The sequence below is a fragment of the Lutra lutra genome, chromosome 17 (genome assembly GCF_902655055.1).
Source record: "Lutra lutra chromosome 17, mLutLut1.2, whole genome shotgun sequence".
NCBI lineage: Eukaryota > Metazoa > Chordata > Mammalia > Carnivora > Mustelidae > Lutra > Lutra lutra.
In genome coordinates, this window is record NC_062294.1 from 50,132,841 (window position 1) to 50,149,152 (window position 16,312).

The window sequence follows — 16,312 nt, forward strand, 5'->3', positions numbered from 1 at the left end:
GATGGAGGCATTACAGGAACACAGGCAGGAAGGAGACGAGAGTAGGGTAGGGCAGGTATCTAGGCCAAAGGAGCAGAGGAAAGCGGAAGAAGGTAAGGACAGTGCAGAAGCCAGAGTGAACCTACCAGAAACCAAGAAAGTTCCTCTTCCTCCCTTCTAGTTAGTGGCTGGTTCCTGCCTCCTCTACCTAAAAGGGTCCACAGCCAAACCCCTTTTCCTCTCCTCCCCCTCTGCCCCAGTCTCCCCCTGGGCCTTCTACTCTACCCTTCATAGCAAGCTGAGGAAAAGTCCTTTCAGAAGCTCAGCCTGACCCCACACCTCCCAGGGGTCCTCAAGATATAAAGTCCAATCTCCTACTGGGGCCTAGAAGACCCCGTGTGGGTGGGGCCCAGGCATGGTGTTCTTAACGCTTATGGTCTGACCTCTCCTGACCAGGCCCCTTCCCCTAAACCACAAGGTCTCGTCAGCCTCACCTCTGCAGTTCCAGAACCAGACCATGCCAGCACATCTCTTGGCCTCTGCAAATATTCTTCCTTTCTCTGGGATCAGTGTCTCCCCTGCTACCTCACCCCAACTCATCCCTCTGTGGTTTCAGCTCAGGTGTCCTCTTGAGGCTCCCCCGTGCCAGCCCTGCTCACTGTGGGCTTTCATCAACTGAGGAGGGACCGTGAGCCCTGGAGGGCAGGATCAGGGCTGTCCACATCCCTGCTGGGTCCCCAGCACTGTCCAGCACAGGACTGAGCACAGGCGCTCAGTGAGTTTTCTTTAACTGCCGCACCAGACCGCGGGGGTCAGGTCCCATTATAGAAAAACTCGTTACAGAAAGAGGGTGGCTTTTAAAGGAGAAGAGAATGCTGGTACTATCAGGTATGGGGGATCCAACGGTGCACAGAACAGGACTGGACTTGGATCCGGAGCTTAGGGTTGAATGGTGTTCCTAGTGCAACCAGGACAACCACTAGTGCCTCAGTGGAGAAACGCACTCTGGGAACTGCTAGCTCAGGTGCTGGGGACAAACAGCAGGTAGGGAGAGCGGCTGGAAGGTTGCTAGGAGCTCAGAGGCACGGAGGCTGTGCGTAGGCCTGGGCTTGCAGAAACAGGTGGGCTTCTAAAGGCCAGGCCTTGACGACATCTCCAGGGACCTGGCCACTGCCCACCTGAGTGACCTGTGGCAAGGCTCTTCCTTCCTCGGACTTAATCTGGGCTTGCAAACGGACTTAGTGGGGTGGTACGGTCTGTGAATCCCCTCAAATTGTACGCAAAACTGTGTGAGTCTGTCCTCGTCGGGAAGGGGCCCACACTTCCCTGACATCATCAAAGGGGCTACAGCCTGTAAAAGGGCCACTTCTGGGGGCGCCTGGCTGGCTCAATCGGAGGAGCATGTGACTCTTGATCTTGGGGTCATGAGTTCGAGCCCTACCTTGGATGTAGAGATTACTTAAATAAACAAATAAACGTAAAAAAAAGTAAAATAAAATGAAATGAAATAAAAAGGCCACTTCTGGATGCTCAGCTTCGAGATCCTTTTCACGTTACTGTTCTTTCACCAGAGGCCTTAGCTCCTCCTCAGCTATAGCGTGAATTTTAGACTTCCATAAGCTCCTCTCTCAATCTCAAAGATCCTGAGAGAACTTGCTGAGGAAGGCCAGGAAATAAGTAGTCACGGGAGGAGCCAGTTTAGGCTAGACGAGAAGCTAAGTGGTGGTGGTTGGCGGGGGTGGGGGGGACCCTCTCCCCGCTCTTAAAGGAGAGACAAGGAATCGAAGGATGGGGTCTGAGTAGAGGGGAGCGACAGTAAAGGCTTCCATCTTGGTGGGAGAACATGACTCTGGGCCAGAAACTTCCCTCAGGGAGGAGCGGGGGCAGTGCCGAGGAGAGCTGACAGGGAGAAGTCCTCCTATGGGAGGTGGCAGCACTGGGACCCAGGGTGCCACAGGTGGGCAGAACTGGCAGAACTGGGTTCCAACCGGGTCTAGCGGGCTTCAGATTCTGTGTGGCTCCACTAAACCGCTTAGCTTGTGTACGGCCCTGAGCAAGTTCCTCAATCTCTCTGGAACCTTCACTTCCTCGTCTAGAAGACGAAAGTCGCATACTCACCAGGTAACAGCTGGCGTGTGTCGGCAGGCCGGCCTGAAAGGCACTCGGGGGAGCCTGGCTCAGTGTAAGTGCTCGGGAAGTGGTGCCGGCAGCTATCAGGTAACTGCAGGTTGAGGGGAGCCGGCCAGTGTGTCCCCAACCCCCTGCCCTGGAGGCACCTTCTCCTGCCTCAACTGGAGCCCGGACTGGACTCGGCATCTACTCCTGGTCCGACAACGGCTCCATCTGCTCTGCTGGCCGTTCCTCTGCCCCCTGTTCGGCCGAGGGCTCTGCTTCCTTCATTCCTCGAGCCAGGGCTGGGGAGGGAGGGGGCCCTCACCTTTCTTGAGGACTACTCTGGGCCAGTGCATAACAGATGCACCAGTTCCTTGGACGGAGGGAGGGAGGAAAGAGGAGGGAGGGAAGGCAAAGGAATGAGGGTAGGTGTCCAGAGCGGAGATGGGGTTGCAGGTGGCACAATCTCCAGCGTGGCAGACTCCAGCGGGGACATGTGAGTGACTGAGGTTCCTCCCTGGGTCCGCAGCAGCCAGGCCACTTGGGGGGAATGGGGGGGAGTGCCTCACCTTTGATGATGGACTTCATGTCACACTTGACCGAGTCGATGTTGTGCAGTGCGATCAGCAGCTCTCCAGGGTTCAGCGGGGACAAGGCCGAGTTCCCTTCGCCTGTAGGGAGGGAGCGGGAAGGGGAAGGAGACAGGGTGGCACCTAAGAGGTGTGTCTGGGTCCCCTAGACTAGGGGAGTGTGACGAGTATGAGGCACCCTCTGCGTTGATGGGACTGGGAGGACAGAGGGCTGGGGCAGGGGACGACAAAGAAACAACTGAATGCCACCCCTTCCGGGAAGCCTTCACCTTGCTTTCCTCCTTCCCTACACGGGGTTCCTACACTTCTAGGGCAATAGCTGATGTGCTCCAGCAGCTCCTCTCCCTCCTCCCTGGGCTGTGCCCCCAGAAGGGCAGGACCCCTGCACAGCACAGATGGGCCAGGCCATGCACTCGATGACCGCGCTTAGAGGCAACGCTGCCCGTGGGCAGCTAGGGGAGACAGCGCTCTGCTGGTGTGGTTTGGGGGGGGGGTCCCAGACACTCTTGGGTGGGGGTTTTAAATCAATGTTATGGGGGCGCCTGGGTGGCTCAGTCGTTAAGCGTCTTTGACTCAGGTCATGATCCCAGTGTCTTGGATTGAGCCCCGCATCGGGCTCACTGCTCAGCAGAGAGCCTGCTTCTCCCTGTCTCTCTGCCTGCCACCCTGTCTACTTGTGCACTCTCTCTCTAATAAATAAGCATTTAAAAAAAATCAATCGATCGATCATATTATGGGTGCAACGGCCAGCCTCCACTCCCTCGCTAACACCACGAGCCCCCGGGGTGAGAGTGAGGGTTCCATCCTAGGTCACTGGGCTGTTTTTCTAGGTTGAAAGTTCTCTTTTGCTTCTTTTGACCCCATCGAAGACACCACCTACCATGCTGGGTGCCTAGCAGGCGGTTGAAGACCTCTTTCACCACAATGGGGTTGAGTTTGATGAGCTTTGGCAGGGCCTGGATCACTTCCTTCTGCGGGGGGGGGGGGGGGGGGGGGGGGAAGGTGCGGTAGGTCAGAGAGCACCGGCATCCCAGGTGCTTGCCCTGGGATGAGGCAAGGAGAAGCTCCAGCCTTGCCGTGCCCTCAGACACTTCCTTCCTCTTGCTCCCTCTGGTCCCTTGGGGTTGAGCTTTCTCCTTGAGTCACTGGGCCTGGCTCAGTCCCAGCCTCGTCACTCCCCATCCGAGCCTTCCTTGTGCCACATGCCCCCTGATGGCCCCTGCAGGCGGAGGGTGTCATTGTCATCCCCTTTTACCACAGGAGAAGACTGAGGCTCACCAGGGCCCCACAGCCTGGCGGGGGAACAGTCAGGCCTTTGGACCAGCGTGTGTGTGTGTGTGTGTGTGTGCACGTGTGTCACTGTGATCCTCATTTGACAGATAAGACCGAGGAGCAGAGAAGGGGGTGGCTTGCCTGAGGTCTCAGAGGAGAAAGCAGAGCTGAGACTGCCCCGAAGCCCTTCCCAGGGCTCGCAAGTGTCTGACGTGGGCACCTGGATGCCTACCTCCTCCCCACCCCTGCCCTGCCCGTCTTTGTCGGGCGGCATCCCGACATCCAGCTCCGTACCTTCTCCAGTCCATTGAGCACAGGGATGAGGAAGCGGACATCTGGCAATCGCTTGTGGTAGAGATCCCGGACCCGCTTCACCAGCTCTGGGGAGGGCGGGACTGTAGGCAAAAGAGTAAGCAGGGGGCACAGGTGGGGTGAGGGGGAGCCCCGAGAGGAAGGAGAAATGGCAGTGGCTGTGGGCAAGGGGAGGGGAGGGCCAGCTCCGCTTCAGAGCAGGAAACGCTGGCCCCTGGTTTCTCGAATGCATTTAGCAATACAGCCAGCAGCTCTGAGGGCCAGGTCTTGGGAAGGGCCCATGAGGAAGGTCTGGGACGTAGAGGAAAAGGCTGAGAAGTGGGGGTCCCGGGGGCACCTTTGTCCGTGAGGCTGTGCAGACATCGTGTGACCAGTGTCTCTGCCCCCTTGGGACAGTTTTCTACCAGCAGGAGCAGCTCTGGTGAGTTCATGCCCATTCCTCGGATCTAGAGGGAGAGAAGGGATGGCAGGCTGGGGAAGGGGCTGGGTGACATGGGCGGGGGGGGGTGGATGATGGGACTCTGGGGCACGAATTGGACAAAGAGATCTTAAAAGTTCTTGTCACCAGAGAAAAAACAAACAATGTGAGGCAACGGATGTTAACTAATGTTCTGTGGTCGTCCTCCTGCAATACACCCCCCCCCCCCCAGATACTGGTTTTGAAACCTCATGGGAACACAGCCTGTGTGCGTTACACCGCAGTGAACCTGGGGGACAACAGAATTGGTGACGGAGTTCAGAGACCTGGGAGAAATGTGGGGAAGGTGGGAGGGGGCAGGGCGGCAGTATGGGGCCCTCCCCTACCCCCACTCACAGGGTACAGACTCGCTGTAGCTCCCAAGCCTTCGCCAGTGCTGGCTACCTACTGAGCAGCCAGGCCCTTCCCGTCACCTCTGACCTAACCTGACCTCTGATGCCCAGCCTGCCCTCCAGTTCCTCGGTAAAGACTTTTCAGGCTTCTGAAGGTTTAAGCGGCAGCCAGTGCCCCGCATGGCGGCTTGCTCGGATCAGGACTCGGCCTGCGCGTGCAGCCTGGCCCTCTCAGTGGGCAACCAATGCAGGGAGCACTGGGCTGGGTATGAGGGCTCAGGCCTTCCTCTGCCATAAACGTTTATAATGGTCCGTGGAGCTGGCAGTCTTTGCCCTCTGGGAGCTCACCGTCTGGTGGGCTCACTCTGAAAACTGGGGGAGGACACTGCTGAATGTGGGGGGCGGGTATTTGGGTCTGAGCCTACCACACTCCTTTTCTGCTGGAGATTTTCTGTAATAAAGCAGGGGCAGAGAGATATAAAAAAGTGGCTTCTGATCTAGCTGCAGACTGGAAGGATAGTCTGAATTTCAGGGGCCCGCTGCTTCTCATGTGGGTGATCTTGTGGCTCCAGAGAGAGGAGCGGGCGGGACTTGTGTAATGACCACTAAAGATGCCCATTGGCCAGCCAAGGGAAGGCCAGCTCCTAGCCGGTGACAGTGACACAGACATGTACGTGCACGAGCTCCTGTAGTCCCTGCAGCAAGCCGCGGGGACGGGATCACCCCCCGTTTTTACGGAAGGGGGGTCAGAGAGGCAGGATGTGGACCCGGGTCTGCCCTGCTCCAGCCTCATAACTGCAGGGCGACCCTGCTGTCCTTTCTCTGGCAGACGGGGCAGGCGGACCACCCACAAGCTCCAGAGCGGCAGGACCCAGGGCGCCCGCCATTGGTGCTGAGCCCTCGCCGAGGTGGAGATACCAGGGGAAGGGCTGGACTTGGGGCCTCAACCCTGCCCACGGGTGGGCAGAGCCTGGTGGGCTCAGGGGCCTCACCGGCTGCTCGATGACCCTCAGCACCGTCCGCTTGATGTCGGCGATGGCCTCCGTGTACACGGCCGCCAGTTCGTGGATGAGCTTGTGGTTCTGAGGCAGGAGAGCCAGGTAGAGGTACAGACACTGCTTTACGGTCTCCTCGGTCCAGGGCGCCGCCACCTCTGATAGGGCAGGGGGTGGGGATCAGGGACCACTCTCCTCCCTGCGTCTCCCACCCTCATTGTCTGTCCCTTCTTTTGGGGGCAGGCACAGAAGGGAACTGTTCTAGGGCAGGAAGCCAAGCATCAGGGCAATGGCGAGGGACCAGGACTGCTCCCCTTTTGGAAGCCTCTGCACTGAAGTCCCACCTCGTCTCTGATCTCAATCCACAGGGCAGCCAGAGGGATCTTTCCAAAGGAAAGTTCTAAGCTTGCCCTTCTCCGGCTCTGTGTTCCCACAACTACCCTGTGCCGGGATAAATCCCCAGCGCCTACCTTGGCTCTACTTGCCAGATGCTGTATGTTGCCTGCTCCCCAGGGCTCCGTGCTCCAGCAACAGCCTCCTTCTGACAGTGCCCCCCAGAGCTGGCACAGGTCCCCTTGCACACATCACTCCTTTGCCTGAACGCTGCCGCCCAACTCCCTTCTCTGTATCTCCTCATCCTCTGGGGTCTCTCCTGGGAGATCTTCCGGGCACCTAGGCTGTGCCAGGGCTCCTGAAGATCCCGTGCTTTCTGTCATAGCCTACATCTTCCAGGTTTTTGTAAGCTCCATGCCCAACATGGGGCTTAAACTCATGACCCCCAGATCAAGAACTGCATGTTCCACTGAGCCAGCCAGAGGCCCTGGAACCTTCCAGTTTAATGGTCTGCTCCCCTGGGACCTGGGTCTTCCCACCTGTAATTCTGAGGGACCTGGGGCTTTGTCCAAGGAATGGGTCTACACCTGGCCCTTCCTGGTGCCCCGTCGCTGGCTAGCTCTCCTTGTCCTCTGGCTCTCAGCCCTCCGCCCCCTGCTCCAGGATGCTCTCCCTGACCCCGGGGCTGGGGTGAGACTCCTCTCTGGACTCTCGCAGCCCCCAGGCCTGCTCACTCTGGTCATTACTGCCTGGCTGTCTTCCCTAGGAGGCTGAGCAGGGCCCAGCTTCAAACCAGTTCCATTCCCAGGGCCTGGCCGGGAGCCTGGGATCCAGAGGACGCTCAGTATTCATCTGATGAAGCTGCGCCAGACCTGTATCCTTGTCGGCTCCGAACAGCACGGATGGCGGGTTGGGGTGGACCAGGAGCTGCAGGTAGTTGAGGGCAAATTTCTCCACATACTCTCGCAGCTGTTCCTTCTCATACATGCGCTTGATGAACAGCAGGGCCTGGGAGCGCACCTGAAGAGAGAGGGCGGGCAAGATGGTGGAACGGGGAGACCACCGTTCGGAGCTTGGCAGGACCAATGGGAAAACAAGCCCAAGACTGAGACAGGCCTGGTCTACCTGAGTCACATGTGCACTTGGGGGAGAGGTTTCCTGGCCCAAGTCAGAGCTTGCACCACACCTCTCCACCGACCTGCTCAAGCCTATCCCTCCTGCCTTGCTACGTTCCAACTGGAAAGAGTTTTCTTTAGTTCCTCCAAAGCGACAGCATTCTCCTTGGCTTTGAGACTTGGCATGAAAGGTTCCCACTGCCCAGAATGCCTGTCACTGGCTCTACCCCATTTTACTCAGACATCACCGGCTGGGAGCCCTGAAAACAGGGACTGTTCCTGGGCACTGCTGTGTCCCCAGCAGCACCAAAGGGCCAAGCCAGAGTCTGCAGTGAGGGTCTGCTGAATGAATGGACACAAGACACCAAGAGAGGAGGCAGCAAAACACTTGGCAGGGCTGGGACTAGGGCCCTCTCAATCACATGTAAGCACACCTACTTCCCACTGTTCAGTCACACCCTCTACTCCTATTTCAGGTCTTGGCTCACCTGCCCCCTCCTTCAGAAGGCTTCCTTAAACCCCATCCTTCCCATCCCCCCATCAGGTAGGTCAGGGCCCTCTCCAGGGCTCCCACAGCTTCGTGCTGCTCTATTCCACGGGCTGGCTGTGTCCCCACTGCTCACTGATAGGCCACATGGCTGCTCTCCTGTCAGCCCCCTCCAGGTTCCGGCACAGCAGCAGGCCGCACAGAGGCTCCCCAACATGCGTGGAGTAGGAGGGAGAATGCGAATGCCCTTCCTGGAGGGCTGAGTGAACGTATATGCATGTGTATAGTCTAGGCAGCTTTGTGTCACCAGAAATGACAACATGCCCACCACCACCACCACACTACTAGAGGGAGTACGTCAGACCCAGAGAGGATGTTCGGGGGCATGTGGAAGAGGCTGGGGTAGGTGCTCGGGGCAGACGAAGGGCAGAGAAGGGCAGAGCGCGGCCCAGTGCAGGGTGGCAGGGGATCACCTTGTCCTTCTCGTGGGAGCTGAGGTCTAGCAGAACATGCAGGTACTGGAACTGGCGGGACGGCCGCTTGAAGATCAGGTCTCGAAGAGTGGACATGCCCAGGTACGTACGACTCTGTGGCAGAAAGGAGGGACACCAGCACTCAGCGCACCTGCAGGGTGCCCCTGGGAGGTCTCCCTTGCCTCCCTCAGATCGGACAATAGGACAGGACCCTCCCAGAATCCCTTGCCACAAGGCCCAGCCTGTGGGCTCCTCAGGCCCCCAGCACAGGCCCCAGGGGGCTGAGGGGACAGTCGGGCTGTTCTCACCTCGTCCTCACAGTACTTTCGAATCACCTCCAGGGCGCTCTCCGTGATCAGTGGCGCCTCCAGCACAACTTTAGTGAAGATCCTGCCAGGGAGGAAGAGTGAGGGAATGCTGCGGGCAGAAGCTTCCAGTCCTGCTGGAGCTTGGGGCTGGCAGGGCTGCCCCTCACAGTTTGCTCAACTGGTGACAGAGCTTTGGAGGTAAACAGAGCCAGTTCAAATGCAGCCAGTCGGCTGACCGAGGTGGAGACTTTACCTCTCCGAAGCTCAGCTCTCCACTTTGTCAAACGGGGATTCCTAACTTTACTCATTTACTACAGTAATGGAAGAGAATGACAGGGAGTGGGGAAGGGTACTGCTCTTCAGATGTGGTGGCCAAAAATGGCCTGCCAAGCCCTGAACTTGGCACATTCAGTGGTCAGAAGACAGAAGGCCAGCGTGGCTAAAGTCTGGGGGCAGTGAGGAGCAGAGGGGCAGAATAAGAAGGCAAAGAGGTTGGTAGGAATTGGGTTACACTGGTCTCAGGGCACAAAAAAGGGCTGCATTTTATCGCAAGAGCGATGGCGAATCAAGGAAGGTTTTTAGTGGGTAACAAGACTATTAATATTCTAAAAGGTCACCCAGACTGCTGTGTGGAGAATGGATCAGCAGGAGGTTGAGAACAAGGAGGAAGTTCCAGGAGCAATTCGGGTGAGAGATGGGGCAGAGAGAAGTCAACCTCCGAAACAAGCCTGTAAGGCAGACAGTTATCCGTGAGAGCGGAGGCGCAGAGGCACGCGACAGAGCAGGCCCCAGAGCCCACCTGGAATCTGCCTTACAAGTGTCTCCAGAGAGCAGGGAGAGCAGGGAGTCTCGGGGGACGGGCACGAGGCCTTGGGTGGGGAGGAAAGAGGTGATCGGAAACTACAATAGCAAGGCCGGACACAGGAGGGTAGAAGGCAGTCCCTCTCACCCATCCTTTTGGTCTGGCTTCTCCTGCAGGCCGGAGAGCAGGCGGATGAGGCAGTCCTCGTACTTGTCCAGGGTGCCCGAGGCACCGGCTGCCAGGTAGGCGTTGTACTCCTGGTAGAGCCAGGCGAAGGCCAAGTCCAGGCGAGCCCGCACATCCTCCAGAATGAAGGACAGGACCTCAGCCTTCAGGCCCGAATCAAACTGCGTCACCAGACTGGCCAGGATCTTTATGCGCACCTGACAGGAGAGTGGAGGTACGTGTGGGTGTGGGAGGCAATCCCAGGCACCTCGAGATCGTGCCTTGCAAGTCTTCCTGCCCAGGCTCAGGGACCCCCCCACTGCAGACCCGGTGTTAAGCAAGGAAGGCAAGCTGAGAACCTTCTAACTGTAGGTCTCGTTTGTGTGGGGGGGATCAATCGTCACAGAACAAAACTGAGTCTGTGAAAGTAGTACCCACATACTTAAGTACACAGAGAAAGACCCTGAAGACTTCCCCTACTTTGTTCACTGGTCCCCTTGGAGCAGGGAATGGGACATGGGTGGGGGCCAAGGAAGACTTATGGTACCTCTATGGCCTAGAAATATCTTTTTAACAGAGAGTACTTTTCTGTACTTCTTGGTTAATTGAAATTACACTTTCAAAAAAGTGGGGGAAAAGCCGCTTGGCTGAGGTTACCATGCCAGCGTGTGGCAGAATTAGGATTTAGACCTGGTCCGTCTAAACGTCAGCAGTAACAAGAAGAGCACTATGAACCACCAGTGAGAAAGAACCCAGCAACAGCCCTCGCTCGCAGGGCCCTCCCAGGAGGCCAGCTCTGTGCTGAGCGACAGCCATGTGTGTCCACGCATTTCTTCCTCCTCATCCCTGTGCAGAGCTGCTGTCGCCGCCTCCGTTGGCAGGAGGACAGAAGAGAGGCAGGGAGGGCTGGTGGGCAGCCCGGCTGGGACCTGGAGCCAGGGAGGCCGGGGCCGTCTCATCCCTGGGCTGTGAGGCAGGACTGTGGGGAGTGGGCCGGGAAGCATGGGCAGGGGAGACAGGGGCACACCTGGGCCGCCCCGCTGCAGGCCACAGCCTTCTCCGCCCGTAAGATCCGCTTCACGGCGCCCAGCTTCATAGCCTCCACTTGGGCATCTGTCAGGGGCTTCAGCACATCGCTCAGGCGGAAGATTTTCTTGCGGCCACCAGCGCCAGCCAGCCTACGTGGGAGAGCAGGGACAGGGTCATGGTGACTCAGAACATGCTTTCTGGAGCCCAGGCTCACCCCAGGCCATACAGAGACCCCCATCCCTACCCCCTACCATACTGCCTTTCTAACCCTCCTATGACTCAGGCATGGCAGGGCGCAGGGCAACGAGACAGAACACGGTGCCATTCTGTTTCTGTAAAGCATGTCTCAGGGAATGCTTCTCTGCGGCGGCTCTGCGCGAGTGCAGAGCTGAATGAAGCAAGAGGAGGAGCCGCACGGAGATCTGGAGGATGAGCTTTCCCGGTGGAAAGAATAGGAAGGGCAAAGGCCTTCCAGTGGGGGCCTGCCTGGCTGCTCATGGAGAACCAAGGGGCCAGTGAGATTGGAGGAAGGAGCAAGGGGGATGGAGAGCCTGAAGGGTGAATCAGGCACTGCTCGGACAGCAGGTCTTGGGAGGGTGTGGGCAGAGACTGGCTGGATTTTTTTTTTTGTCTGTAGGGGGGTAATAATGAAGAGGAGGATAACGACCAGTAGCACTTACAACATGTTAGGAATCATGCTAAATACTTTGTATCAAATTCACTTCCAACCCCAGGAGTTATCTAATTTAATGATCTATCACTGTGAACTCATTTAACTCTCCCTTGATCCTCAGAGACAGATTCTGTCATCCCAGCTTTAGACAGAAGGAAGGAAGGGGGCATTTTATGTGAAAGAAAACAACCATTAAGGCTTGGCGGTTATGGCGGCATTGACTCTGGAATCAGACCCTTGTCCAGCCCCACCTGTCTTTGTCGGTATGCCTTTAACACGCGTGCACACCCCCGTGCATGCACGGGGGACTCACCGGGGCTGTGTGACAGGGATGATGGGCTCCGGCCTCCTCTTGGCCTGGGGCGCCTCCTCCTCAAGAGCAGACATGGCGCCCAGGGAGCCCACCACCGAGATGGCCTGGCCCTGGGCTGACAGACGCCGCTTGATCAGGACGCTCTCTGGCTTCACCGCCTTCTCCTCCTTGGGCTCCTCCTTGCACTGTTTGGTCTGCTCCACACCTGAGGGGGAGGGAGCAAATGGGCTCCAGGAACGCCACACACCCCTGCTCCCCTCCAGGGACCTTCTGTGCGCAAGCCTTGTACACACAAAGCCCATCTCGATCTGCAAAATGTTGTTCTGAAACAGGCACACTTTTTATCCCCACTTTGCATACAATCAAGGCTCAAACTAGATGTGCTGTTTACCGTGGGTGGGGGTAGCAAATGGCACAGCCACGTTGGAACACTGATGAGCAGCTTCTAAGAGCACTGAATACACCCTAACCTATGACCCAACAATCCCCTCGTTAGTATATACTCAAGATAAATGAGGGCATGTGTACACCAAAACGTCTGTATGTAAACCAAACAAATAAAAACAAAAAGACCAACAACCCCCCAAGCCCAAACAAACCCCCCAAAACCCTTGTACAGCTTCATTCACAATGGTCAAAGACTGGACACAAGCCACAGATCCATCAACAGGGGTGTGTGTGGATAAACAGACAACGGCCTGTTTGTGTAAGGAAATACTACTGAGCAATAGTGGTTCACACAACACAGAGGATTCTCAAAAACTTATGCTGAGGGGCACCTGAGGGGCTCAGTTGGTTAAGCATCTGCCTTCCGCTCAGGTCGAGATCCCAGGGTCCTGGGATCAAGCCCCAAATTGGGTTCCCTGCTCAGCGGGGAGCCTGCTTCCCTCTCTGCCTCTTCCCCTGCTCATGCACTCATGTGCTCCCCCGAACCCGCTGGTAAAATAAATTAAAAAAAAAAAATCTTAAACAAACAAAAAACACTTAGGCTGAGCCAAAGAAGCCAGACTCTCTAGGATCCCATTTATATGAAGTTCAGGACCAGAAAAATGAATCTATAGAGACAGAAATCAGAAAAGTGATTCTCTCAGGAGGTGGGATGCCATCCGTGCTGACTGGATAGGGGCAAGAAGGAATGTTCTGGAGGAAATGGTCTATATCTCCATCTGGGTGCTGGCTACACGGGTGTGTTCACTTTGTGAAAATTCACGAAGATGTACAGTTAAGAGTTGTGTTTCTCTGTACATAGTTTATATCTCACTAGTACTGTTAACGCAGGAAAACCCAAGTCAGAGAGGTTCAGTAACCTGACCAAGGTCACACTGCTACTGAGTGGCTGAGGCAGTCTGATTCAACTGAGACCTCAAATCTAGGTCCACCGCATTCAAAGTCCAGGGCCTGAAATTACGAAGCACTCAGTGTATGGGACCTGTAACTGTTTACACCTACCACCTCACGTGAGTTTCATTTGTACCATGGTAAGAGGCGCTCTTCCAGGAAGGGGAACCCAGCAGCCACAGTGCCAAGCCTTGGCCTGGGTCAGCGCCGCAGGACACTCACCTGGCCCTAGTCCTGCAGCTGTCATCTGTGTGGCCATGAGCCGAGCCAGGTGCTTGATCTGGGCTTCAGTGCCTGCTGACTCCACTGGGGTATAGATGGCTTGGAAAGAGGCGGGCATGGCCTCAGGCAGATACACCATGCTGATGAGGACCTGCAAGATGGCCAGGAGAGGAGCCCTTCCTTACTCATAGACTCAACAAGCCTCTGTTCCACGCCCAGGCCAAGGCTGGGGACAGGGCAGTGACTCAGAGAGCCCTGGGCCTGCTGCCATGGGGCTCAGACTCCTGGGGAAGTCAGAGAGGGAACGAACAGTGGTGCAGTGCGGTGCACGAGACCGGGAAGTAAAAGGGGCAGGAGACAAGTCAGGAGGGTGTGGCTCTGGCTCCCTGGGGAAGTAGCAGCCTGGCTGAGAACTGAGAGGAGGGCCAGTGTCAGGCTGACGCAGGGGAAGCGGGGTATGGATTCCAGACAGAGCAGCAGCACGGAGGAAGGCTGAGCAGCAGGAGAACCCTGCCCAGAGATCCTAAATTCAGTGAAGGGTCCTATGAACCAGAAACAGGCTTAAAAAAAAAAAAAAATCGGTATCTTAATAAGAACTCATCCAGTTTTGTCAGGAATTGGCAACAGAACGTCATTTCCAACTCCCTACACGCTTAGATGTTTAAATATATATATATGAAATAAGGAAATAATTAGAACACAGAGAGAATGAAATCACTACAAATCAAAATGTGTAGGATGCTACTAAAATGGTTCTTATGTGGAAAATCAGATCCTTAAATGCTTACATTGGAAAAGACTGCTGAAAACTATTAAGCGAAACATTTAACATAAAATGCTAGGGTAGGGGCGCCTGGGTGGCTCAGTGGGTTGGGCCGCTGCCTTCGGCTCAGGTCATGATCCCAGGTCCTGGGTTCGAGCCCCGCATCGGGCTTTCTGCTCAGCGGGGAGCCTGCTTCCTCCTCTCTCTCTGCCTGCCTCTCTGCTTACTTGTGGTTTCTCTCTGTCAAATAAATAAAATCTTTAAAAAAAAGAAAAAAAAATGCTAGGGTAAAATATTCAAAGAAAGCAGCAGGGAAGAATAAAGACAACAGGGGTGCCTGGGTGGCTCAGTGGGTTAAAGCCTCTGCCTTCGGCTCAGGTCATGATCTCAGGGTCCTGGGATCGAGCCCCACATCCGAGAAGCCTGCTTCCTCCTCTCTCTCTCTGTCTACTTGAGATCTCTGCCTATCAAATAAATAAATAAAATCTTAAAAAAAAAAAAAAGAATAAAGACAACAGAAATAAAATGGAAAAGGTGGGGCGCCCGGGTGGCTCAGTCGGTAGAGCCTTCAGCTTGGGTCATGATCCCAGGGTCCTGGGATTGAGTCTCACATCGGGCTGCCTGTTCAGCAGGGAACCTGCTTCTCCCTCTCCCTCTGTCTCTCCCCCTGCTTGTGCTCTCTCTCTCTGTCAAATAAATAAATAAAATCTTAAAAAAACAACAACAGGGAAAAAAAAAAAACAACAACAGGGGCGCCTGGGTGGCTCAGTGGGTTAAGCCACTGCCTTCGGCTCAGGTCATGATCTCAGGGTCTGGGGATCGAGTCCCGCATTGGGCTCTCTGCTCAGCAGGGAGCCTGCTTCCCTCTCTCTCTCTGCCTGCCTCTCCATCTACTTGTGATCTCTCTCTCTCTCTCTCTGTCAAATAAATAAATAAATAAATCTTTAAAAAAAAAAAAAAAAAAAAACAAACAGAAAAGGTTATAAAAGAGTACCAGTGAAACTTCGGAGCCAGTTCTTTGGAATGACCAAAACCAAACAAATGGATGGTGAGACTGAACAACAAAAAAAGGAGTGAAGGACCCAATGCTAGAGACAAAAAAGCTGCACGTTACTAAGCAGACAGCAGGTATTATAAAGATAAAAAAGAATCCTGTGAAAAACTTTAGGCCAATAATTCAAAGAGCGTGAAGAGGACAGACCAGGTATGGTAAGTTAACGGAAGCCCCAGACAGGGCCTCAGCAAGCTGTATTCAAACTGGTTCTGGAAGGAAACAAAGAGCCACGGCAGGGCTGGAGCAGGAAAGCTTCACAAGCTGTACTTCTGGCCACCGCAAGGGAATGGAAGCCAGAGCCAGGGTGGACAGGCAGAGCCGGGGCCGGGCGGGGGCCAGGGGAGACGGAGAAGAGGGGAAGGCCTGGCAGGGAGGCAAAGAGCTTAACTCCAGGTCTGTGGGTCGGGAACTGGGAGGCAGGCGTGCCAAGAACACAGGACACTGACAGCCTGCAGAGGAGCACGGGGAGAAATTCCACAGGTTTATTTTGACATAATGAGTCTGCGGTGCCCACGGAACTTCCAAGGGGAGAACAATGTAAGAGGCAGACATGTTTCCAAGCCTGGAGCTCACCAAAGAGATCTGAGTGGGACAGAAAACTCCCTCTTGCTACCCTTGTGACAAAAACCCCACTTCCTTCTCCCAAGAACTAAGGCCCGTGGAGCCTCTAGGCAGAGAGAAGGGAAGGCGGAGAAGACCGATGGTGAGCATGGGAAGAGGCACTGTCATGAGCACCCAATGGAAAGGCCTGGGCGCTGCTACAGCCTGAGGACCGATGGGAGATACCCCCCGCCACCCACACCATCAGCTCGAACCAGTGTTTCTTTCACTGTAGAGCAGGATTATCTTTGAGAATCTAAGGAAAAAGGGGGCCATCTCACCCCACCCATGCTAATCCCACATCACTTAGCAAGTAAGTTGTGCGGTCTGCTCTCCAGTTACTCTACCCTCCCTTCAAAGGAGAGGAGAGGGGTGGGGTTTGGACGGGGACTCAGACTATCCAAAGAGGGACAGTTCAGGGGTTGGTGACAAGGGATCTCCTAAAGGACTAAAGATCAGAGAAAAGGTCCATCCAAGATAAAGAGGGCCCACTGGACCACACCATCCCAACACCGAGACCAGAGTGGTGTGCTGGGACTAATACCATCTGGAAGAGGTGGGCAGTGT

At 55.6% G+C, this 16,312-nt stretch overlaps 1 protein-coding gene across 3 annotated transcripts in view; it reads right to left on the bottom strand.

The window, feature by feature from the left end:
- Nucleotides 1-16,312, bottom strand: part of SYMPK (symplekin scaffold protein) — a 35,184-nt gene that overhangs the window by 3,314 nt on the left and 15,558 nt on the right. For all 3 annotated transcript variants that reach the window (XM_047711058.1, XM_047711059.1, XM_047711060.1), the window contains 12 exons: nt 13,329-13,479; nt 11,769-11,973; nt 10,781-10,931; nt 9,736-9,971; nt 8,787-8,868; nt 8,479-8,592; nt 7,276-7,423; nt 6,068-6,228; nt 4,603-4,711; nt 4,248-4,348; nt 3,562-3,652; nt 2,661-2,762 (listed from right to left, as the gene is read on the bottom strand). In XM_047711058.1, the coding sequence (XP_047567014.1) occupies nt 2,661-2,762; nt 3,562-3,652; nt 4,248-4,348; nt 4,603-4,711; nt 6,068-6,228; nt 7,276-7,423; nt 8,479-8,592; nt 8,787-8,868; nt 9,736-9,971; nt 10,781-10,931; nt 11,769-11,973; nt 13,329-13,479 (1,651 nt within the window). The remainder of the gene's footprint in view (nt 1-2,660; nt 2,763-3,561; nt 3,653-4,247; nt 4,349-4,602; nt 4,712-6,067; nt 6,229-7,275; nt 7,424-8,478; nt 8,593-8,786; nt 8,869-9,735; nt 9,972-10,780; nt 10,932-11,768; nt 11,974-13,328; nt 13,480-16,312) is intronic.